The sequence below is a fragment of the Toxoplasma gondii genome, chromosome VIIb (assembly GCF_000006565.2).
Source record: "Toxoplasma gondii ME49 chromosome VIIb, whole genome shotgun sequence".
Classification (NCBI taxonomy): Eukaryota; Apicomplexa; class Conoidasida; order Eucoccidiorida; family Sarcocystidae; genus Toxoplasma; species Toxoplasma gondii.
In genome coordinates, this window is record NC_031475.1 from 1634045 (window position 1) to 1658635 (window position 24591).

A 24591-nucleotide genomic window follows, 5' to 3' on the forward strand; every position below is an offset into this window, starting at 1 on the left:
TGTAGTCGAAGGTAGACAGCGAGTCCCTCTCTGCCCCGTTGACCATAAATACCCTCCACATGGTGCATCCACTAAAGACTAGGTAAGTCGGTTATTTTGTGGCAGCAGAGAAAAATGAAATAACGCGGTTCTGATGTCCGGAGCCAAACTGCTCGCTCCTAGCTTTTGCACAAAAAGGCCAGCACTATAAGTGGCGTTACGCGTGGCCATGAGCTTAAAAGAGACCCCCCCAAAATTGCTCAGTGACTGTACGGGAACGTGGTCCCGGTAAAATAGGTCACATCTGTTTTGTGGTTCCCACACCTGAGCAGTGCCCCTCAACAGATTTTAGGCGGAGGACGGATAGCCAACATCCGCCAGTCTCAGGGCGGAGGGACTCTGTAAGAAACGCCTCAGCAGGACCTGTGACAGAAACGAGCGACTGTGTCCATTTGACACCGCTGAACGATTTCAAAAACCCGCTTGTGTGGCGCCGGAAAGCGTGCGATGTGTAGAGTATTGATAATGACACCACCGCTTTGCACACGGCATGAAAGTCAGCACTGATGTCAAGCATCGGAGTTGTACTGGTCACATCACTCCACATGAATTAGAGCTTTAAGAGCATAGGGACTTTTCTGTACGCTTCAGTGACCACACGAAAGATGCCGCGTGTCTTGAAACGAGACACGGGAGCGCTAGTTTTTCGTTTATCGCGCATCAAAGAGCCAAACCATAAACGACTGAATATGCCGCTCTGCTGGAGTCATCCCGGAAACTATCGTGATGCTTTGTAACACAGGAAACACGTTATTATGCGAGGACGTCTGTGGTTTACGTCTTAAAAATCTCGTTAGCTTGAGTCATCCGCTCTTTTGGATCGGCTGCGTGGTTACTGTCCATCTGTTCCACAGGAGTGACTATATCCTGGCTATCCGTGTGTGAGTGCCCGATGCTGTGGAACAACAATCACGCCATCTCAAGAACGATACACACAAAAGTGAGGGGAAGCAGCTCGAGGCAATCCTTTAGGAAAAGTTTGATGAGCAGAAGATTCTGTTGCACCGAAGGCTGCCATTTAGAGCGTTTCGGGGGAGGACGGCTAACTTTCAAGCATTGAGCACTGCATGTGCATGGACAGGGACGTTTGTGTCAACCAGAAACCGTTGCCTTGTATGCCACTGCTTGAACCCTGCAGGGAGGTCTACAGGAGAGAGAAAATAACAATGTTGGTTCTCAACCTTGTGTCCCAGTACTCTTAAAACGGCCGTTTCAGGCTCCATTAATGCTATTCGTTAGCGGGACGAGTTCTTCCACCACGCCACCGCATTATTTGCGTTGTTCTCTGTTTCCCTCTAGATCATCTTGGTGTCTTGCCCTTCCGGCAGCGTGTGCCCGGACTTCATGACGTGTCAAAATTTGTACCTTTCGGGAGAGGCAGAGCAACTCAATGAAACCTGCTTGAATGAACGGCATGCTGAAAGCATTTTAGGATTTGCTAGTGGTATAAACTGTTGGTCCCAAGGAACGCGAATTGACGAACGCTTGGGGGTGCATCGAACTTGAGCGGGTGAACAGGCCGCTACGGGCGTCCAGAACTCTCCGTCGCACAGTCGTCGCCTGGAGTTACTGTAACGGGCGTTTGCGGTCACCCTCATGGAATGTTCTTTACTTCAGTGCTCGCTTGTCCAGAGTTGTAGAAGAAGTGTTTATCGCTTTGTGAGGCTCACTTTTGCTGTCAAACTGTCCATGTCTGGTCGTGTTCCGCGCACTGGTTCATTCTCGTGTGCGGCCTTTCGTGATGACCAGGACTCCCGCGTGAAGTGTGTCGCGATTTCTAGCGCTTAGTTCTTCACGTCGAATGATTCCGCTATCTTTCCCGCGCCTTCGCCAGGCCGGTGGCGGGAACTTTCTTCGTCCGCAATACCGGCGTTGTCGAGGTCACGTGCGGGTTTCTACGAAAGCGCTTTGGGGGGGTTTCCACGCCGCGCATGCGCCCGCGTTTTTTCCGGGAACTCTGACCAGCACGGTGAATCCTTTTCACGCACCCCTGACTTGCTTACCTCACCGAACAGCTTCTTGCCTTTCTTTCCAGGGGTCCTCCGCAGCCTCAACTGGTTGCCCGTTCTGGCTCGGCGCCTTGTCTGCGGTGTTCAGCCTCCTGACATTGTCAGGACGCGGTGTTTCCTTCGTTTCTCGCCGCGCTCTCGACTCTAGTCGTCACTGCAGTTCCCCAAGCGCCTGTCTTCACTCTACCCTCCATGGGCTACCTCCGTCGCAGTTCCTCAGCTCCGGAAACTTTCTGCAGAGTCTGCAAAAGCCATCGCTGCGCTTCTGTTCATCAAGCATGGCGCGAGATGGCCAGAGTAGCGACGCAGGCCTGTCGCCGGGAGAGAAACTCTCCCAGATGCGGACGCTCATGAAGGATCGTAACCTGGACGCCTTCGTCGTGTACAGCGGAGATGCGCATGGAAGTGAAATCCCCGCACCATCTGACGAAAGGCGGCAGTTCCTCACCGGGTTCGACGGTAGCAGCGGCGTCGCCGTTGTCACTGCGGATGAGGCTCTCTTGTGGACAGACGGCAGGTACTTTGTCCAGGCAGAGCAGCAGCTCGACGCTTCTCTTTGGACGCTCATGAAACAGAACACGCCTGGAACCCCGAAAGTCCCGGAGTGGCTCTTCAACAACTCAAAAGGTGTGTTGCGAACCCTGTTCAACAAACCACTGGGTTCGAGCTTGAAGGTCTTTGTTTACCGGTGTTTACTCGCGCTCGGGCGATCATTTGTCTCTCTGTGTTTTAGCAAAGGGAACGCAGTGTCACTCGTAAATTCCTGCTACTTCAGCTGCCACTTATCCTGTGCCAAGCGTGCTCCTCCAGAGAAACGGTCGCGGTGTTTGCATCTGGCAAAAATATACACCCAAACGCAGCGCACGCAATGTCAAGAGGCAACTGTAGCGAGACTCCCTGTTGCTCACCATAAAATTCAAACGGTGTGTACCTTCACCTCTCTCACACTGCTGCCTCCATGCGTGTTAACAAGCAACCGCAACCTTGGAAAGTAAATCGCGGAACTACGAATTTGACTTTCCTGACATTCCTATCTTTGGTATGTGGGCATTTTTTCTGGATTTCTTCCTCCTATCCCGTCTGAGTGTCTGCTGTGTATGCGTTTGCCAGTGAAACGCGTGGGCATCGATGGCCATTGCACTCCCATCTCGGAGTATCGGCAGTTGCTCCACGCCGGTTTCTCGCCTCCTTCCGCTCCTTGCCTAGGCGCCTCAAGCAGTCTCTCTCTGAAAAATGACGGCGCGTCTCGCCCTTCAGACATCGCGGAATCGAAGGAACTCATCCTTTCTGAGAATCTCGTGGACCTTGTCTGGGGGGCGGCTCGACCCCCAGCTCCGTGTGCTGAGATCCATGTTCACCCGCTTTCATATGCAGGCAAGTCTGAGATATCGTCGTACCCTCAAGGGGGTTTCAGCGTGTAGCAAAAGGGTGGACTGTTTTGAGCTGCAGAGTCGGCATCTCTCAACCCGTTGCTGCATTGGCAATTCAGCGCTGTCGGATACGTTTCCTGTCAGGTGCCACCACGCGAGAGAAGGCGGCACAGGTGCTTCAACAGATGGCCGCTGCTCGCTGCGATGTTCTGCTTATTTCCGTAAGAACAAAGGAGTTGCATATGGAGATGGGGTTGCGAGTAGTCAAGGAATGTGTGTTTCTGACTTTCAGGCTCCACGGCTGTGCAGTCTTTCGATCCAACATTTCGATTTGGCAGAAAGCGAAAACCGCGTTGCCCATTTCTAGTGAACCCTGAAGTGGCAAAGAGACCAGAGAAACCCTAGAATGTGGACAACGGTCTCTGGCCAAAGGTTTCGGAAAGTTCTTTCAATTGATACCTTGTTTCAATAGAAAGCATGTTAATCATGTCTTCAATTCTTGAGCATGCTGCTCTTTTCGTGAGCCTGCTGGTGTGGAATTAGGGTTACAGCGTTTCAACGCAAAATGTTAGTTCGTTTTCTTCGTTTCTTGGACAAGTTTGCGTACGCCTACTTGCACAGACTCGAGACCAGCAACGAAGATGAGAACATACCTAAACTTCTGAAGGACGCGGAGGTGTTAGGTGAACAGCAAGAAGGCTAGAAGCAGTTTTCGTGTGAATAGCGACTTTTGCTGGGAAAGAACTGTTTCAGGTGGACTGCACATTCCCCGCAGGCACTCGACGATGTGGCTTGGTTTTTGAATCTCCGAGGCGCGGACGTTCCTTGCTCTCCTGTCTTCCTCTCGTACTGCCTGATCGTCAACACGGCTTCCGCCTCTTGCCCGCCTGAAAGCGGCAACCCTGCTCAAGACGCCTCGCCTCTGATTGTGTACGTGCTGTCCTTGCTTCTGTTTCGGCAGCCGTGAAAAAAGCTTTCTCTGGGGGCTTGCCCACGCGGATTCAACAAGAGACTTTTGGTGGGGAAAGTGACAGACAAGGAAGAAAGAACTGATACCAAAGAGCAGAAATGAACTGCATGCACTGTGTTGCTCGCAGTTCCAGCATCGCAGCCGGCCACATTTTTGGAACCGCTACAGGTGCTGCTTTCCACTGTTCACGCAGCACGTGGGTGCAAAGCTCTGAGTCACACCTTAACCTCAGAAACCCTGATAAAATCACCCTGGCGTCAACCTTCTCTTAAACTTCTCTGGAGAATGACGTGGTAGAAGGATCTCCAGCGGGTGTTGGCAAGGGGTTTGTTCACCAGGACACGGCACGATCCTAATTGTTGTGATTCTCATGAAGGTAGAGAGAGAGAAAGGTTGTCATGTATCTTTGAAACTGTGTGGCTAGCGATAATACTACATGAACAGCGGATCTATGGGCCGCCCTTGGTTCTGTGTTTGTTTACTTGTGAATGTCGTAGCTCCCCACGGTTCCAACACTGCGTGAGTATGCTCGCCTGCAGTGTCTATCCGCTCCTTCAAACAAAACCACTTCAGTATGGTTGCTGTCGGTTCTGCCTTGGAACTCTTTAATCAGGGTATGCATAGCTCTCTAGAACACACACCAGTGTCTGTGGGGTGACTGTGTTATACGATTTTGATGTCTGTAGCGTGTTTCGGGTGTTCTTCGAAAGCCCCGTGTGCCAGGTGTGTGACGTGTCTCTTTGTCCAGCCTTTACACAAACGAAGCGCGAATCAAAGGCGCCGTTGCTGAGGAACTCGCCAAGTCGCGTGTCTACGTTCGGCCCTACGCCAGCGTCTGCAACGACCTGCGGCATGTCCTTCAAAACAAACCTTCCTTCGTAGACTTCATTCGAAAAGCGGGCCAGAAGGGAAACGCGGAAGCGGACGTGGTCAACCGACAAAGCGATGACAGATCCAAGAAAGAAAAAACGGGTGCCGAAATGCTTTGGCTCGACCCAACTGCCAACGTCTCCATTTTCGCCACCGCCAACGAATGCGACACCCGCGTTACTCTGACGGTGACTCCAGCTGCGAAACAGAAGGTCCGTTTTCCAGGCCACCTTTTCCTTGGCGAAAAACCTGGGGGGTTCCTTAGAGCTTTCTCGACTGGAGAGAGTAGTTTGCTTGTCACGTCTAGCTTTTGACGTTTCTGCTTGGAAGCGCCTGTGGGTTTCTCGTGTCCTGAAGCCGAGGCGTGGGGCCCAAGTCCCCCGCGGGGGTGGAAGGCAGGGGCTGAGAGCGTAGCTCGCGCTGCAGAATTGATTTTTCCTTGCAGAAACAGGGATTGTACCGTGTGCACTTTGTTTCTACGAACATAGAAAACTCTGGTGAACCAAATAAACTGTGGGCATCTTTTCTCGATGGTGTAAATGAAAAGCCATACCGTATAAAGCAGGAAGTCCATTGTTTGTTGCCTTGGAGTCTAGAGAAACCTACATTTCCTCCTTTCCCAGGTAATCCACGTGGATCTTGGGTGGGGGTTTACCGCGTCGGGGAGGCATCGAGCGTGCGTGGCATCTGTTTACAATCGAAAGGTGTTTTCCTATTGCCAGTTGGATCATTTGTTCGAACCTGTATATGCACATATATGTGGAAAGGGGTGGCATCCGTATCTGCGACGATGCGTCATTTCAGGCAGTGAAGAACCCAGCGGAGCTGGAGGGAATGAAGGAGGCGCATGTGCAGGACGGCGTGGCTTTGGCGAAGTTTCTTACATGGTTGGAAGAGAGAAGCGAGGACCCGCAAGCTGAGTCTTTTACTGAGTGGGAGGTGGCCCAAGTCGTGGATGGCCTTCGAGCTCTCTCTGTAGGTCACGCTGACTTTCAAGGTTTACGGCTTCGTTTATTTTTAAGAGCTTCGAAGTTCGGGGACAGCCACGTGAGGGCTTCTCTGCCGCCTCTGTCAGACCTTCGTGTTGCGTGTACGGCTCAAGGAAAGTGGACAAGAGTGTCAGAAACGGAGGGACTTTCCTTGTCACTTGGATCAAACCCAATCGCATGCATATTGTTTCCTCACGTGTGTACCGCCCTCTCTGTGGACTGCTGTGTATCCTTTTGCGTGGCATCGACCTCAGCCGTCATTCCGGGGAATTTCGTTCTCCACTATCGCCTCTGCCAACGCCAATGCGGCCATCGTCCACTACCGGTAAGAGAGTGTGTACGGCTCCGGTCGCAGAAAGTAGGAATGGAGGCGCCTCTCGGACCGCGAGTGTGTTTGAATTCAGGCTCGGGGTTCCGTGACGCACTTCCGTGTTCACCTGAAATCAATGTGGAGTCAGTCTTTCCGCATTTCTTCGTGTGTTTGTAGGCCTATCAGAGAACACAGTGCACCTGTCACCTCCTCATGTCTCTTTCTCCTCGACAGCGGCGCCCATTACGCCGTTGGAGGGACGACAGATGTGACGCGAACTGTGCACACGGGAACTCCAAGCGAGAGTCAGAAACGCTATTTCACTCTGGTTCTCAAGGTGAGGAAAGCGACTGAAAGTCTCGCACAGAGGCTGGCCAGGCGTCATGACAGTCTCTGTGTCACCGCCAATGTCTGTTGAAAAAAGTGGACGCAGGTTTCCAAAAATGATGCAACGCGCACTTTGCGAAATTTCCTTCCCACGGTAAACCCTTCGGCAAAATCGAGGTTAATAAAGAAATACAGTCAGGCACACTTCCTAAATGAACTGGCGCACCTCCAGGTTAAAGAAGTCGGTCGTGGCGATCCTCGAAGTCGTGGACTCGTCAGTTTACGGATCGAGCCCCGTCAAGGTTTTCAGCTCTGCCGTCGAATGTGTTTGGGGGGGATCGTTTCCTTTGGTCGCTGTGTGGAACTGAGTCGCGAGATCTTGGCTTGTTGGCGGCATGTTTGCACGCCGCAAAGGAGACCGGCGTGTGGCTCATCCATGTAGTTTAGTTTGTCCTTGTCTTTTTCCAGGGATTCATCGGCTTGTCTCGGCAAGTGTTTCCACAAGGGACGCGAGGACCGCAGCTGGACGTTCTCGCGCGCCAGCATTTGTGGGCCTCTGGTCTGGATTATCGCCATGGTGAGAATGGAGTTCCGTCGTCAAACTGTGAAGGGATATTGAGTGTTCGTTCTCTTCCGTACCAGCACCTCAGCAAGGTGACGCAATACAGAGACGCTGCGTGAGTCTGCAGATGGAACACCGTTTGTCAGTGCTGTCAGTTTTTGTCAGTGACTCCGGCAGCGGGTGAACGAGGCGTAGGAGCGGTTGGTTAATCTTTCTGTCTCCTGGTTACTCTTGCCACAAAGACGTAGGTATGCATTTCTTCTACGTGATTGTAAACGGTTCTAGCACGCTTGGAGGTGCAGATCTTGGGGTTGGAGTTCCCCCACAAGAACTGCCGTTCCTGCATCCTACACACATGTCTCGGATTTCTCTCCCTTCTGCCAGGTACGGGCCACGGCGTCGGGAGCTACCTGAACGTTCACGAAGGGCCTATCGGCATCTCTCCGCGTCTCATTGTACGTTTTTCAACGACGGGAAGTTTGCGTTCTGACCATGACCAGTGTGAGGTAGTCGACCGACCTGCTCGCTTCTCGCGTGCTCCTTGCTCTTCAACTCAACTCCTTATGCCGTTATTTCAGATTCATCTGCCAAGGCAACCAGGATGAAATGATGTAGTTCACCGTTACCGTCGTGATTTCGGAAACCCGATATCAATCTGGGAAGGCGGGGGATTCTCATGTGATTTGGTGCGTCTCTCTGGACTTTTTTTAACGGTTGGAAACTTGAATGATTGGTTAAAAAGGAGGACCGTAGTATTTGCAAGTCTCCTGTACCAATGTGGTACATTATTTTCAAATATAACCCCTCTTGGACACTGCTAGCGTGGGTCACTGGGTGTCTGGACGTGTGGCGCGCCTAGCGGACGCAACACGACACATGTCGGCATGAGTGAAACAGGTGGATACAAGATACGAATGTAGACTGTTGCGTGTGTGTAACACCGAAGGAGACACATCAGACTAGAGAAGAAACCAGTGAAAGCCGAGAACCCAATAGCAACGGGATAGAACAGGCAACATGTAAAACACGTGTCTATACTGATATATGTCATTTCGTGAATGTATCTAACCCAACACACAGCAGTGCTTTTCGTCTGCTGTACAAGGCACGAGTGGGACAGGGGCAGTGGGATTTCTGTGTTTTCCAGGAAGAAACTTGGGGACCTTTTGGTGCGACTGTGCGTTGACTGCTCACTATCGGGACACGTGAGGATTGATATTTCTGCGTCTTCATGTATGCTCGTTTCTGTACGCAGTGTCAAGCAGGCGAGACCGATCTGGCGGAGGGCAACGTGCTGTCGGTGGAGCCTGGATTTTATCAGCAAGGCAGTCTTGGCATCCGCATAGAGAATCTCGTTTACGTCACAAAGTAGGCTCGTGAGATAACCTCACCCCGCGCATGGGCGTTCAAACTCTCGCAACAAACTACTAAGCGACCCGTTTTGTACGCCAAGGTGCTGTTTTTACAAGGAAAAGCGTTTAGTTCACGTAAGAGAAATTGTGTGCACTCACCGGCTAATGTTTTCCCGAAACACGACGCGCGCGAGACCGTTCAGTGTGAATTGGGGTCGTCAACGGTGCGACTGCGATCTGTGGTGCACAGAGCAACTCCATCTGAGAACTTCGAAAACATGAGGTTTCTCCGCTTCGACCAGCTTACTGTGGTCCCCATACAGAAAAAGCTGATTCTTCCGTCTCTCTTGACAAATGAGGTAAATATTCATCACTTCTTCCCCTGGGATGTAGCAACAGGAGTGGCTGCGGCATGTCTTCAAGAGCGTGCAGTGTAGTAATCTGTCTCAGTAGATTCAGGTCTTTCCCCAACGCAAGCCCTGTCGTCGAGATGAAAGTGTCGGCGGGAAAAGTGCCAACTGCAGCTCCACGCAGTGAATTCACTGGCGAGTGTGTTGAAACTCCCAGGAAGAAAAGTTTAGCTACTTCAATTTTACAGATTCCTCTTCGTGTTTTCTTCTCTTTTTAACCTTGTTGTCTTGGCTTCCCTGTCCTCTGTGCACCCTGCGACTCAGGAAATTCAGTGGCTGAACGATTACCACCAAAAAGTGTGGACGCTCGTCGCTCCTCGACTTCAAGAAGAAGCCAAACAGAATAATGCGGTCACGTCAATCACTGTGGGGGGAAACAGACTAATGTCAGTGCCCAGTCCGGACCACACCCTTAGCTGGCTCGAGAAGGCCACAGCTCCTTTGCCTCTCCACTAGCGCAATCCATCCGCGGCTTTTCTGCATGCAGCCGTCTTGCACAGATTGAAAATTTTGATTGAGCGGGTTCTTTTTGTGTGAGGGACGAGGGAACTTGTTTTAATGAAGGAAACAAGCGAATCAGGGGAAACGGCGGGTGAGTGCGGACACCTGGCACCCAGTCTATGTGGCAGCGATGAGAGTGACAGGCTTCCTAGCACTGAAGGAAACACCTTTGCGAACAGTTCGTTGTACAGAAAGAACGGAACTTTTCGGTTTACAGGGGCCCCCAGTATTATGTAAAATTTTGCGTTTCCAGTCCGTGTGAGGTCGCGGACACGCTCATGCATTACCTTCGGGACTCGTCGCGAAACCACATTCGTGGACTGTGGGGTTCCGTTACTGAACATCAGAACAAAGCGCTGAATCGTTAGTTGTTCCGTGCCAGCATATGGGCCGAGAAGTAGCTGTAAGAGCAGCAACTTCTGACTGTACAGAGTCTCAGCTGATGGCAAAACTGAATCTGGCCTGTACCGCAGCATAACCAGCGCGTGACTGGTGCACTAGATGTCCACAAATTATTTTCGACAGTATATATATATATATATATATACGTATAAGGAGTGGTGAAGGGCAGAACTACAAAAAGAAATCCCGGTCAAAGTGTAAGAGGAAAAAGCCGGTGACACAACGGGTAGAGTGGGTACCAGCAGTGCAGAGAGTCTATTGCCAGTGTAGGCGTGTTTCAATAAAAAAGACGGCTATTTCGTGACAGAAATAATGTCATAAATGTCGGGGTCGGTGGGCCAGGATGGAGACAACACGTGTGGTGCTTCAAACCCATACGCCATAACCGAGAGTCAGGAGGCCCTTTTCCCCAAATAAGAATAAAGCAGGCGAAGGTCTAACTAGTGGAAGGGGAAGAGTGTAACTAATAACTGCCCCTGGCATCGAAACAAATTTGTTCTCAGGGGAGCCGAGACAAGAAGTACTTTTGCTGTTGACCTTTCTGACTTCTTTCGGCATCTGGAATGCTCTCTTTAGCTCAAAGGCCGGAATCATTGACGACGGTACGATTGAAGAACGCGAATTCGCTAACACGTGAACCAACTCAAGCGGGCTGGTACTTGTCTCTGTCGAGGAAGTAGTGTCACATTACTCCATTGGTGGCATCCTTGTCGTGGTTTAAGACGCATCCAATTTCTTCGTAGAAGATAAATCTGGTATGCCCCAGTTTGGAGGCTATTTGAATAAGCCCAAATGGTGTCTTCCGGAAGGGCAAAATCGTGCACACCATGTTCCCAGCGCCGCCGCGCCCTCCCTCGTCCGAACAGTGTAGACACTGAATTAATTTCGGTTAGCAAAAATGTTTGCTTTCCACGTGTCCAATAAGTCTGCGTTCACGACACTGACAAGCCACCTTCTGGTACGAAGTGATTCGCCTAGTTTCGGGTACGCTAACCTGGAACGGGTGGGTCACTCGGACAGGACGAGGCGTGAGTATCGTGCATGCGACGAGAGCCAAAACGTTGGCATGCAATGCAGTTAGCTGACTGCCTCGCGCTTCGTGCTGCACTCTTTCGTCGACAAAACCTCTACAAAATCTGTAAAATAAAAGAATGTTCGCCATTGTTCCCGAATCCGTTATTTGATTCCAATCGTGAGTACGATGAGGGTGCACTGTGAGTACCTCCGTCGACGGAAATCGCATGATACCTTAACCGAGTTACTTCAAGAGTGAAACGAGACAAGTCTCCACCATCGTGAGAAAACTTGCCTTATCGGGTGACAGGAAATCAGCTGACGCGACCTGTATGAATGCAAATTCGTGCTGTCCCTTCTTCACAAGCTAAATTTGAGCCGGAGGAGAAATCCTTGTTCGTTGCGACGACACCACAAGGAGTCAGGGTGCCTCCTCTCTGATATCCAGCCTTTTTTTGATGACAACTGGTCAGCGGTCCACACCAGGATCGCCACTGGAGGAGAAGCGTAGGGTTCCTAACGTTTTCGATGGTGCCTTTTCGAGTCTAATGCGTCCTTTCTGTCGTCCAGTTGGAGCATTGTCTTGGCCCATTCCGGCCGTTGTTGCCCGTTGCTCGCTGAATAGTGGTCAAAGCAGTTTTTGCCTTCAAAAAAGATGGTGCTATGTTGCTCGCGAGGTGCGAAACACGTAGGAGAGGATGTTTGGAGCGATCTTGGCAACGCTGCGTACACAGGCAATTTGCCTCGCATGATACAGCAACTGAGCAACGGCGGCGATGTCACCGCAGCAGATGCGGTAGGTTCCCCGCGGATTATCTGCACGGGTTCACCCCGTTATATAATTGACAAAGACGCTTCATGGTGTACATACAGCGGAACGGAGGCGCTTGCTTAACACGGGAGAGGCTCACGAATGACACGGTTTTGCATCTTGCGCTGTCGATGGAACAGCCTCTTCGAAATAGGGACCGTTCTCTGTATGACAACCAAGTCCGGATTAGGTGTGTTACGGTGTCTTTTTCCTCAGAATGGTTTCACTCCAATTCATCGTGCAGCACAGTCGGGGAACTTCGAGGCAGTGCAGCTCCTCTTAAAATGTGGCGCTGACGCCCGTTGTTCAGCAACGGTGAGATGATTTCGAGGTGACCCCCACGATGTTGCGATGCAGTCTTTCGAGTTAACAAACACAGTCAAGTAAATTGTGCAAATAGTGACACAAGCATCTCTATTTCATAAGTGTTGCGTAGGGCTAACTGTTTTGCCGTAGAAAAGGCAACTATGGCGGTGGCAGTAGGAGCATGTTGCGTGGCATCCATCTCGTTCCACATCTGCACGCGTACGTTGAGTGCGTGATGGGATGTGCCTGTTTGCGCATCTGTAAAGCTTTATTGAGTTATCGTGACGATATTCTGTGCTCCGTATCTTCGCTTCGAAAATGTAAGCGGTGGCAAACCAGTGAATTTGGCAATTATGAATCCATGGATTAGCAAAAGCGATGATCTGGGAAATTTACCCACCGTAGTTGTGCGTCGTCAGGATGCATGAACCCACTACTAAGTAGCAACGTCTTAACGAGAGGATCTGCTGCACGTACGCTGTAAATAATGTAGCACGCGGTATCGTGTTCGCGTGTTCCCTTGTCCTACGACTGAATCAACAGATGTGCCGGCATCGTTCAAAGGCGGGCTCTTGTTTGTCGTGTCCGTCTGTATTTAGAATGGAGAGACGCCTCTTCACATTGCTGCTTTCCACAGAAACGCAAAAACTGTCAAGCTCCTGCTGGAGACGGACGCGAAGGCGGACGTCAACAAGCAAAATACGGATGTCAGTCGCCTTTCCTAGGCTAGTGGGGACAGCGCGAGCGTGCTGACCGTCTCCTGAATCACCTTTAGTATTTTTTTGAGTAATGCTCAGTTGTCGGTTTTCACTGTGGACTCGCGAGAGTCGCGAAATGACCAAATGGGACAGTTCCGATTCTGAACGCGAGGTATAATACAGTTAGTAAAGAGGAGAAAGGAACGACGGGACATGTGTACGAAAGGCGATGGAGGAAGTAGCATCTCGGCAAATGACTTATTTAACATATGCTAACCGTACTGTTGAGGGGTTAACTGGACCATATTGTTCGAGCATATTAGTAGAACGGCAATCGTTTCACTTTGGTGCATTCATTTGGTGGCTTAAATCCAGCCGAGCTTGTCAACATGTGCTTCATCTTCTAGAGATATGAACATACATATACACACATTTGTGTCATTGTCGCTTTATTTGTTGTGTTCGAGCGGTAGATGGCGGACCCTGTGTTCCCGTTATGTCCGTTTTGTCATCGAGAATCTGTGGTTCTCTCTCGGTGTGTCTACAGCACGGCATGACGCCGCTGCATGTTGCAGTCTACAGGGGTTGCCCCGAAATTGTCGACCTCCTTTTGGCAGCCGGTGCAAATCCCGATATCACTGCAAAGGTATGTCTGCCGTACTCGTGACACAGCTTATGCGACAGCAACCCTCTCAGTGAAGTTTCGAAAAAGAATGCCGCCACGGATTACGGGCAGTCTACATCAGAAGAAATAGGTTGAAAGCCGAATATACGGTTTCCTTGCCAGGGAAAGTGCACCGGTAGACACAACAATGGCTAAACACGGAGGAAATATTTCATGGTTTGCTCATATTCCTATGAATATTCAGTTCATGGGGATGCCGGTGGCTAACATAGCGCCGCTGGACACCCAGCATTGGTAATGACTACCACTTCAAAGCAAACATGTATTGCGGGAGGACAATCAAATTCAACACTTTTAGCTTTACCGTGATAGCCGTGCAGGTGGCAAAACCAGCATAGGTTCTGCGTCTTGTAACTGTCCGGATAACCGAGGCTTTAGCGAATGTTAAGTTTTTGCTTTCTGTGATGTCTTCTGCACAGGGCCAGACGACCCTGAACTTAGCGGAATTTGGGAATTCACAAGAGTTGCAAGGACGCTCTTCACCCTCCGCCAAACACCACGATACTCTTCTTCTGCTTCAGAATCGACTCAAGTCTTGAACCATGTGATTTCAGAGAGCTTGAATCGAACGCGACAAAAAGTACACATTCACCCTTGGGCGCATCTGTTGGGGAAAGGATAGCGCTTCAGTGTGGGACGTGCAAACGCGGGTTTTGCAGAGTTTATCCCGACTTGTGGACGGTGCCTTGTGCGCAATGCCCCGGCGGGGGTGCAGCCACCACTGAGTCGTCTTGTTTCCCGCGGTGTTCTTGTTCTGTCGGCAATTCATGCAACCGCTGCAATGGAACCCCGTAACAATGTACTTTTTTGTTTTACGATCACGTGTTCGTAGAACACGTCTCTTACCACGTTAACTCTCACGCCCGACACGTGTAGCAGCACCACTAGATCTGGCTCGACTGTCGATACCGAGCAAGCTGAACCTGCAACAAGCTTACGTTTAACGTCGATTGGGGAAGCACTTTGAATTGGTGAATTCGGCTCTTTGGCGACGTTTGTTTCGAGTTATTAGGGAGGATAGCCATTCTGTCTGGTGGCTTCTAGTGAAGCCTAAAAGGCGGGATACGCGTTGCTACACAGCAACCGGTGTTTGCCCACGAGCAGCCCTCGTGCAGAGCACTCTATCCCAAGCCATTCCTTGGCAGTAATACACTCGTCACTCTCTTCAGGCTCAGAGAAAAGCGTAAGTCCTTGATGTACCCCTGTTACGATACCCTCGGCGTTCCATTTAGTAGTTCCAGCGTAGACGCATTGTACGATGGCACCAGCTTAGAACTCCTGGGACACACCATGCTTGCCCTTGGACTTTGAGTGCTTGGGCAGCAGAACGGCATGCACATGGGGCATCACTCCTCCGTTTGCAATCGTGACCCCTCCAAGGAACTTGCTCAGTTCTTCATCGTTGCGCACAGCGAGTTGGATGTGGCGGGGGATGATTCTCGTCTTCTTGTGGTCACGTGCCGCGTTCCCCGCCAACTCGAGAATCTCGGCGCAAAGGTACTCCAGCACCGCAGCGAGGTACACGGGCGCGCCAACGCCAACGCGTTTCGCATAACGTCCCTTCTTCAGGTATCTTCCAATTCGGGACACGGGAAACTGCAGACCAGCCTTGGCCGAGCGCGACACTTTCTTGCCGCTGCTGGTCTTCTTACGACCTCCTGCACCTTTGGCGGACATTTTGATTGCGTGGAACTGGACACACCGGGTGAAATTTGAGTGTACACACGAGAAAACTCGCAGTTGTGCGAAAAATTCGCGTCTCTGGTGGTATTGGATCTCGAATTCGAGAACGCACTCGGACTCAGCTCTGAAAGAGAATATTTGAAGCTGCACTGATTTCGCCTTCTACACGATCGGGAACGTTGGCCGCGACCTGGCGGTGGAGCCACCGGTGGTTGTGTCTGGAAATCGACCCTGGTTTGGAGGGGTGGGAAAAAAGAAGCGACCCGCGTGTTACGCCAGAATGCACACTTGTGGGCGTCGCTTGATAAGTACGGCAAGTGCCCTCGAAACTATCAACGTTTCTGCAGTTTTGAGCAAAGAGAGACAAATCCGGTGTACCGAGTTCCGCGTCTTTCGATACCGCTGTCTTACGAAGTGCATAGGGAGGATGCCCGTTCCCGAGGCTTCTCTTCCGACGAAACTGAAGCACGGCACAGCAATCGCAAATGTTGAGCGGTGTGTGCAGTTGAATTGTCGCTGATTTTGGGCGGCAAACGTTGAGAGTGGCGAAGAGTTCGCCGAGAGTCATCATCTGACGTTGACTCCAACAGTCATTTGCGTCATGTGAGGATGGGTTGACAGTGGTTCCTGGGGAAAATTGGCGAAGGTGTGTTGTGCAGGCAGTTGGGGCATAGAAATACTTCACTATAGGGTCCCAGACAGTTATAATGCAAACTGGTTTGACGGTAGCCAACTCGATTTCATCAGTTCACCCTTAGTTCTTGTTTGATCGTATGCACAGCCAGAGGCCGCAACCCAAATTTGCACCCGTGGGCATGCGCGAGAACTCTGAATTTTGAAGACACACTGAAGGCAATCCGATGAGTGCCACGTTGTCCTCCCTAAATCAGGAACAGGGTCGTTTCATTGTCACGCAGTGAGGGCACATCGCGTCTGTGACAGCTGCATGTGCGTCATTCGTTTCGTTGGAAAGCATTTGCCGGATGATTCCAGCCGATGTGCACCGCAGGTCAACAACTTCGCTGGATGAGAGATGGCGTAACCTGTGACGCGAACGCCACGACATTCGAACTACAGCACCCTAAGAATTCCCGGATGAGTGCCATGACACAGAAAAGTGTTAAGGCAAGTACGCGGCTTTTGCCATTCCGTAAAGCTATCCTTGTTCAAAGCGTTCAGCTACTCTGTACGAAGGAAAATCGTGCTCCTGCTCAAACGAAATGTCGGCTCAAGCTATCCTCCTCAGGTCGGCTCTGTGTCCACTTCGGGGGCGTCGCCCAGCTTGGAAAACGGGACGTTCAGTTCCACAGATACTGCTCGTTCCTACCCACGTATGGTGTTTGGACAGAGAAAGAAGTGTAGTTCACACAATGTATCTTTCGATCCTCTGATCGGCTATCTGTCGCACTCATCTGGTAGTTCCCTGGCGTCTACTGGGTCGACTCGGAGTCGCAGCCAGATGGGAAGCAGGAGTTTCAGAATGGTTTACTGATTAGAAGTCGAGGTCCAACCTGTAAGAAGATAGGAAAGCTAAAATGTGCTCATGCTGGCTGCCGAAGGTGGCGAGTCTCTAACACTATAATACAGCAAAGGAGAAGTATGACACGGCAAATGTACAAATGTTTAACGCAAAGGGAGTTGCGGTTCGATATTTTTTAAAAGCAAGAACAGGGTAGCTGACTGCTCGTGAGGCGGGTGCAACCGAACTCGATCAGCCAAGAAAGCTGCACTGTTTGTCATCTCTGAAAGGTGGGTGTTCCTGTCTTCGGCCCACCTACCCACTGGAGACAGTGCCGCAATGTGCCAACTTTTCAGAAAAAAGGAGACAGGCCTGTCTTGAACGACGTTGCTGCGTTCTGGCGCAGAAGCTTCCCATGCGGTAGAGCCGGGACATCGGCGGCAGGAAGGGGCAATAATGGGGCAATGTTACATCGTACACCTTTAGTTCGAACGAAGTGTGGTGCGGTTCCAGAACGACTTCCGCTCAAAGGCACACGCGCCCCTGATAGTGCGATGTGCGCTTCATCACTGATTGTGATGCTTCGCATGGTTACAAAGCTAGGAAACGATAACCTACCTCGTGGATATCCCTAACAGAGTCGACGCCGTTCGTAAGCCGTTTCAACGTTTGTCACCATGTAGAAAATGGGTTCCACCACATGCATGACCTATGTGATGCCCAACAGGCCACCAACGCTCACGGAATCATAAGGCTCTCCACTAAGTTGGGGTGCTCTTTGGCAAGAAGCCTGGACATATCCAAAAACGGTCCCAGTGTCATTTTGAGGACCGTTATGAGAATAGGCGCTGCCCCAGAACTCTGCTGCTGCTTTGCTCATGAGTCGGGCACGAAAAACAGGTGAAAATATACGAAGTATCGATAAATTTGCACGGACAACCTTATAGACCCGCATGAAGAACTCTTGGAATGGCGGCCAACTTCATACTCAAGGTGGCACGTTTCTCCTCGGGTCCGGTTGTACGCAACAGCCTGTTTGACACAATGAGTATATATCGGACCGGGTTCCCACTTTTCCCAGTCTGAGAGGAAGGAAAATGTGAGGTATTCACTACAGCGAAGAACACGCAGATGCTCCTCAGCCGTTCGCTGCAATACCAACGTCGATATCAAGATAGCACGCCCACTGGTATTTGCAGTTGGTAACAACTGGATTAAAAGCGATGCTTGTGACGCAGAAAAGCCTTTCTTCATCACCCGCACATGCCACCTTCTAGGATGCTCTATCCGGGTGACAGCTGGCCTCACTAATCCCTCTCTCTCTCATACTGTTGAGTGTAGCGAATCAGGAGTTAATAATTTAGACAGCACTACTCTACAAATGGGTCTTGAGGGGCGGCTCCTGTGGAATATGGGACGCAGAAGTCTACCGAACACTCTAAATGGTTGTTTCTAGTTAGCTCATATACCAGCATGTCGAGCCTCGGTGGTTTGTCTGCCCTAGTGGAGAGACCTAACACAAAGCGTCTGTGTTTCGCTGCATATATAATATTTTCGGTCTTTTTTCCTAGAATGGTGTCCTTCTGTTCAGTTTTTTAGACAGGAGCTTTCAACATCTCCGGTCTTTCCTCGTTATAAGGTTTCCCTGCTAGTTGAGATTTTTAAACACAGGGGCGCCCTCTCCGCTGCTGTATCATTTCAAGAGAACAGTAAATAGCCCGCCTGAGGGTTTCCCCGCTCCCGAAAATTCTCAGAGGAAAGGCGCATGCAGCCAATCGTGACGCAAAGTAAATCGAGACGCCTTTGCGCCTAAGCCCTACTCGGACGAAATAATTCTCGACGGCTGCACATGCAACAGAGTATTTTCCGCTGAGGGGCTGCGCCGAAAACGCGGGGGTTCTGTGGGGGGGGAGACTGCGGCAGGGAGACCATCGGACTGGTGCGGCTGCGCTGTTCAGCCGCGTTGATAAAATCCCCATTTAACGCGTTCTCCTTTCCCTTTCTGGAGGTCCCTTCCCTTCTTGTGCGTCTTGTTCCGGCGGTCGCAGGCCGCCAGTTTTTCTCCACTCAAACCAGAGAGGGAACGCAGGAAGAGAGACTTCATCAAAATGGTACGCGCTCCGGGGGCACCACATTCTGCCGTTTTTCCCCTCACATGCTGACTGTGTAACTGTGTCGTTGCGCTGGAGAAAGCCCGTTTGATTGGCAGTTATGCCGGCAGAGAAATTAAGACAACAGTGGAGCAGTCAATGCCTGCCTTGATATCTCTTTTCTGGGCCGGTTTTTGCTGCAGTTGTGGCTTCCGGGTTCGCGCATGTTGTCTCCAACACTGGAATCCCCCACGTGTTTCGCTCCGTTTTTGATAAGGGAGAAACACTTGTTTTGATGGGCCTACTCCAATGGTTATGGGAGCGTTTAACATGCTTTAAAAAGCTTGTTTGGTGATTTTGCATGTCCGTTGTTTTTGTCGGCGTGGGGGGCGAGGTGGAGAGACCCTCAGCGACTGGCCGGCACAGTCTCCCGAAGTCGTGGGCTGCGGCTACACGGCCAGATCTTGGTGAAAGCGGAGCTTGCAGATATACTGGGGATTCACGATATCCGTTTTCTTGTTTAGGCACTTACCGCAAAACTGCCGCGCATGTTATACGCAAAGAATCACACGTCTCTGCAGTTTCAAGAGCATGCGTCACATTGACACATGCAGCCGGTTCCCCGGGATCTGTGCTCTCTTGACACTGGATCATCGTATTGTTTCTCCACTTAGGTGACATGTTTGTTGTGCTCAGAACTGCTGAGGAGGGAGTAGAGTGACCGTTATCCGTGTGCGTGTTTACAACAGGTAGCGGCTGCATCCGCCCAAAATGTTCAAGTGGGGCAATGCGGGGTGCGGTGCTCTCGCAGACTGGGAGGGGAAACCTGATTTGTTTTGCGGAAGGTGCATGATACACTGTTTCGTGGGCTGTGTAGTCTTCGGAGTCCTTGGCTTGTGTCCACCTCAGCTTCACGGTGACGTGCAGGGTTACACAAGTCGGGAAGCGTGTGTGTCACGCTGGGCATGCGAACTGTGGCAGGCGGCGATCGCGCTGTATGTACCCGTGATACGTCTCTGTGCACCTTCGTCTTCAGGCGTCCATGAAGAAGGGATCGGCTGCCGCCAAGGGTAGCAGCGGAGGGAAGAAGAAGCTGCCAGCGGCGCCCTTGGCCGGCAAGTCTGGCAAGAAGGTCCAGAAGTCTCCGATCTTCGCTAAGACGCCGAGAAGCTTCCGTGTTGGTGGAAACATCCAGCCGAGACGCGACCTCAGCCGGTGAGTTCTGCTTCCAGGCCTCCTTTGGCAGCATATATCGGGAGCGCGTCACGGGCGCGGTCCACCGATCGACACACATGTCGTTCATGCTGCGCAGTTATTTTTTTTTCACACGTTTTCGGGAACGTGTTGTTTACAAGCTCCATTCCTGCTTTATGTGGTGAATACATTCGCTGGATGCTCGAGCGACCCCGTAACTTGTCAGCTGGAGACCGTCCGAGGTCTTTCACGTTTTGTCAGTTTGGACGAGTTTGGTGTAGAGGTCTTTTTTTTCTGAAAAAAGACCAACAACGCCACCGACGTGTCTCTGTCTGCAGATTCGTCAAGTGGCCGAAGTACATTCTGCTCCAACGGCAGCGCAGAGTGCTGATGCAGCGCCTGAAGGTCCCCCCTGCGATCAACCAGTTCACACACACTCTGGACAAGAACCAGACCTCTCAGCTCATGCGTCTGCTCGCCAAGTACAAGCCTGAGACTCGCGCTGAGAAGAAGCAGCGTCTTCTGCAGGAGGCCGAGAGACAGAGTGCTGGCGGTGCTGCTGGTGGAAAGAAGCCCGTCATGATCAAATACGGTATCAACCATGTGACAGATCTGATTGAGATCAAGAAGGCGAAACTTGTTGTCATCGCGCACGACGTCACCCCCGTCGAGCTTGTCTGCTTTATCCCCCAGCTTTGCCGCAAGAAGGAGGTGAGAGGAATAAAACCAGGCTGGACTGAGCACCACGTTCACAAAAGGAGGCATCCTAAACATACTAGACGGCCTTCGTCACATTGACGAGTGGCGTAAGCAAGTGAAAATCGACTGCGTCCCGTACACGATAGGAAATGCGGCTCGAAGTGTCACGTTCACCATGAAGAGAGCGAGAGTGTGTTCTCGGCCGTCGATAGAATCTTCTGCCCGTCGGTGTTTTATCTTCTGTCTCGCAGGTGCCGTACTGCATCGTCAAGGGCAAGAGCAGACTCGGACAATTGGTCCACCAGAAGAACTGCCCTGTGCTCGCCATTGATAACGTCAGAAAGGAGGTAGGAGGAGGATTCGTTTTTCGCCTGGCCGCGTTAGAATGTGTTGACATTTGAACCTACATGCTGGGAAGCGTTGAGTAGTTATATATCTTCGAGTCTGAGAAACTGCGTGTCCCGAACCAGTTTGTGGAGGTTTCTGATACGTGTTGGGAAAAGCGGAGCCTTTGATGATCCTACCTTGACGCACGACTGGCGACTGCTGTTGCCAGCCATGGGTGAACGTTATTTGTCTTCAAAGTTCACTGAGGCTCTTTCCAAAAAATCTTGTGTGTGCACATTTTCGCTTGGATATTTAGTTGCTGTGAACTCATGTTTTTTACTGGGGCACTTGTTGCTCTGGCTTTAACACTTTTTCGGGCCTCGAGTCAGTACTCACTTCTTTTTAGTTGGGGGAACCGGCTTGCTCCGTGGCGAGGGAATCCGAGTCGTTATTGGGGAGCACCAAATGGATATCGTACTCTGTATTATGGACTGTGACTCGCAGGACCAAGCCGAGTTGGAGGCACAGTGCAAGATCTACCGCGCTATGTTCAACGACAACTCCGAAGTCCGCAGACGCTGGGGCGGTGGCATCAACGGCATCAAGTCGCAGCACGCCCAGCAGAAGAAGGAGAAGCTGATCAACATTGAGTTGAAGAAGAAGATGGGTCTTCAGCTTGCTTGAGGACGGTTTGTTCTTGCGCGTGAATCTGCTCTGTGTTGACATGTCAGAAGGAAGGGGGTCTCGGCTGAACGGGGTTGTCGGCGTGCAGAGCAGCTTGTGTGGTATGCCTTCACTTCCTCGGTGCGAACAGCAGCTGAGACCTTTGTTAGACTGTCTCTTGCTTCTGTGAATTCAAGGTGACTTCGCTCGAAGGCAGTCTACAAACAGGATTGCCGACTGATGATCATGTGGTGCTGCTGTCGAATGTTCGTCCGAACTCCGTCCAGCCCACTCGTCCACCGACAATAATGTCGGCCACTTGAGAGCGTGTTTCAGGTTCAGTTTCCAGAAAACTTTGTCACTGATAGCACACAGAAGATACCGAGGTGAGGTCCGTTGTTGGAGCACAGTGAAGCCAGTTGTTAACGGAGTCAGATTCAGTTGCAATTGCCACCCGTCGTCACATTTTTGCTAATTTGAAGGGATGTCCAATCGTCTGCAGCCACTGGACATTGTCTCGCTGCTACTTGCCACAGAGTCAGCTCGGCATCACCAACCGAGGTTAGACTCTGCCATTTGCAGCGTATACTGCAATGGCGTTCGCCGTTCGACCGGATAGGAACCGCCTCACGAGTTCGATTTGGTGAGGGAGGCGGGCTGACAACGTGTCGGCATCGAAGCACTAATGTTGTCCATATTTGGTCCATCTCGTTGCAAATGATTTCGTGTGTTTTAGACGTTCGAGCGTTGGACGATGCCATAAGGAAGCATTGGACAACGCGGTGTCCTGCGATAGTGAAAGGCGTCTAACGTGATTCTCTTGTTGGCTTGGCTTGTAATGTAGTGAACGGTTGCATTTTTCGTGAAGTCAGGTGTCTTTAGTCACAGGTCGATGGAGCTTGATGATGATTATTTATTCCGTGTTTCACCTGAGCACAAAGTGATGTGCAAACAGTTTGTATTCCCTGACAGCTCCGTTGGACGCAGTTTTCGGAAGATGAGGACCGCTTCCACATTGTGGCACGCAAGCAATGAGGAAGCAACCGCACATCTGTGCACCTGAGTCTGAGTGACGAAACCCAGGAGACCTGAACTGAGGCTTGCAATGCAACTCAAGCGTGCTATGTGGGTGTGGAAGTGTCCCAGAGACACCTCAACAGTTGTGTTTTGTGCCATAATGTTGCGGTACGTCCGTTTTACACAGCGACGTGGTGGTTAGCGTATCGTCATCTTTCATAGTGTTGACTGGAGTTAGGCTTCCGTGGCTAATACTCGGCAACGGGGCCAGATCGAGCAATTTTCGTGCAATGCCTGTTTGACATGAAGAGGCAGTCCCACGGCAATGATTTATATAATGTGGGAAACCGGCTGATAGAGTACCGACACGGGAACATTGTATCTCGCTGCTACTTGCCACAGAGTCAGCTCGGCATCACCAACCGAGGTTAGACTCTGCCATTTGCAGCGTATACTGCAATGGCGTTCGCCGTTCGACCGGATAGGAACCGCCTCACGAGTTCGATTTGGTGAGGGAGGCGGGCTGACAACGTGTCGGCATCGAAGCACTAATGTTGTCCATATTTGGTCCATCTCGTTGCAAATGATTTCGTGTGTTTTAGACGTTCGAGCGTTGGACGATGCCATAAGGAAGCATTGGACAACGCGGTGTCCTGCGATAGTGAAAGGCGTCTAACGTGATTCTCTTGTTGGCTTGGCTTGTAATGTAGTGAACGGTTGCATTTTTCGTGAAGTCAGGTGTCTTTAGTCACAGGTCGATGGAGCTTGATGATGATTATTTATTCCGTGTTTCACCTGAGCACAAAGTGATGTGCAAACAGTTTGTATTCCCTGACAGCTCCGTTGGACGCAGTTTTCGGAAGATGAGGACCGCTTCCACATTGTGGCACGCAAGCAATGAGGAAGCAACCGCACATCTGTGCACCTGAGTCTGAGTGACGAAACCCAGGAGACCTGAACTGAGGCTTGCAATGCAACTCAAGCGTGCTATGTGGGTGTGGAAGTGTCCCAGAGACACCTCAACAGTTGTGTTTTGTGCCATAATGTTGCGGTACGTCCGTTTTACACAGCGACGTGGTGGTTAGCGTATCGTCATCTTTCATAGTGTTGACTGGAGTTAGGCTTCCGTGGCTAATACTCGGCAACGGGGCCAGATCTACCATCAGGCTATACCGTTTCGGTCGTGGAGCAGTTGCACGACTATCAACTAGTAGGGGAAGAGGGATGGCAACGCGGCGACGCTGCGAACACGTCGGTGCATTGGTTTTAACATTGTAGATGCTGCGGGATTTAGAGTCAGGAGGCTCGTTCCTCTGCACCAAACTGCAATGCCCGAATGACGCAGTGGCGGTCACTATGAGCAGCCTCAGCGGCCCGAAAGAGACAGACGACAGCCGCAGCCCAGTGACGGGTAGCCACACTGATACGATTGCGGTCTGATTCCCCAGCGTCTTTCAAGGCACCGTACAGTGCATGAAGGCTTTTTCTCCCCTGAAGCCGTGTAATTCCGACAGCTTTCTCACGCCGTTCAGATTAACGAAATGGTAGTCTTAGGTTATCCGGCTGACTTGGTCTCCAACCGTCGAGTGAAAGCTGCTGGAAAGGTGCTATGGCAACTTGGGATATTTGGAAGTGTAATCCACAAGAGATCCAGTTTGTCTTGGGACCCATTCTAGTCCACTCCACTCTTTCTTGCTTTTGTTGATAGCTCAGATTTAGTTTTCCCTATTCCTAATGGCGTTTGCGCCGCCGGCGACTGTACCCGCGAGCAAATTATAGCAAGTGAAACCGAGGAGCACTGATGTATCCAGCTCGTCTTCTGTGAGAGAACATC

At 51.1% G+C, this 24591-nt stretch overlaps 4 protein-coding genes across 4 annotated transcripts; 3 read left to right on the plus strand and 1 right to left on the minus strand.

Moving 5' to 3' along the window:
- Positions 1–1840: 1840 nt before the first annotated feature.
- TGME49_261600 (creatinase domain-containing protein) lies at positions 1841–9807 on the plus strand (the record flags this gene model as incomplete). Its single annotated transcript, XM_002365251.2, has 13 exons — positions 1841–2675; positions 3159–3422; positions 3563–3639; positions 4194–4348; positions 5137–5470; positions 6063–6233; positions 6502–6572; positions 6735–6894; positions 7353–7461; positions 7831–7901; positions 8702–8814; positions 9049–9157; positions 9473–9807. 13 exons carry the CDS (start codon positions 1841–1843, stop codon positions 9662–9664), a joined length of 2661 nt encoding a protein of 886 aa, XP_002365292.2. The 3' UTR covers positions 9665–9807.
- A 1973-nt stretch (positions 9808–11780) lies between these two features.
- On the plus strand, positions 11781–14440 carry TGME49_261590 (ankyrin, putative; the record flags this gene model as incomplete). The annotated part of the gene is made up of 5 exons (XM_002365250.2): positions 11781–11921; positions 12153–12251; positions 12842–12949; positions 13488–13586; positions 14045–14440. 5 exons carry the CDS (start codon positions 11781–11783, stop codon positions 14162–14164), a joined length of 567 nt encoding a protein of 188 aa, XP_002365291.1. The 3' UTR covers positions 14165–14440.
- A 454-nt stretch (positions 14441–14894) lies between these two features.
- Positions 14895–15302, minus strand: TGME49_261580 (histone H2AX; the record flags this gene model as incomplete). Its single annotated transcript, XM_002365249.1, has 1 exon — positions 14895–15302. One exon carries the CDS (start codon positions 15300–15302, stop codon positions 14895–14897), a length of 408 nt encoding a protein of 135 aa, XP_002365290.1.
- A 3420-nt stretch (positions 15303–18722) lies between these two features.
- On the plus strand, positions 18723–22003 carry RPL7A (ribosomal protein RPL7A). Its single transcript, XM_002365248.2, has 5 exons — positions 18723–18878; positions 19894–20072; positions 20390–20762; positions 21002–21097; positions 21582–22003. The coding sequence occupies exons 1-5, from the start codon at positions 18876–18878 to the stop codon at positions 21759–21761; spliced, it is 831 nt and encodes a 276-aa protein (XP_002365289.1). The 5' UTR covers positions 18723–18875; the 3' UTR covers positions 21762–22003.
- The last annotated feature ends 2588 nt before the right edge of the window (positions 22004–24591 follow it).

Excerpts from the sequence above, each read along its gene's own strand:
- RPL7A (XM_002365248.2), top strand. Across the intron at positions 20,073-20,389 it reads CCGAGACGCGACCTCAGCCG|ATTCGTCAAGTGGCCGAAGT; the intron begins GTGAGTTCTGCT and ends CTCTGTCTGCAG. Across the intron at positions 21,098-21,581 it reads TTGATAACGTCAGAAAGGAG|GACCAAGCCGAGTTGGAGGC; the intron begins GTAGGAGGAGGA and ends TGTGACTCGCAG.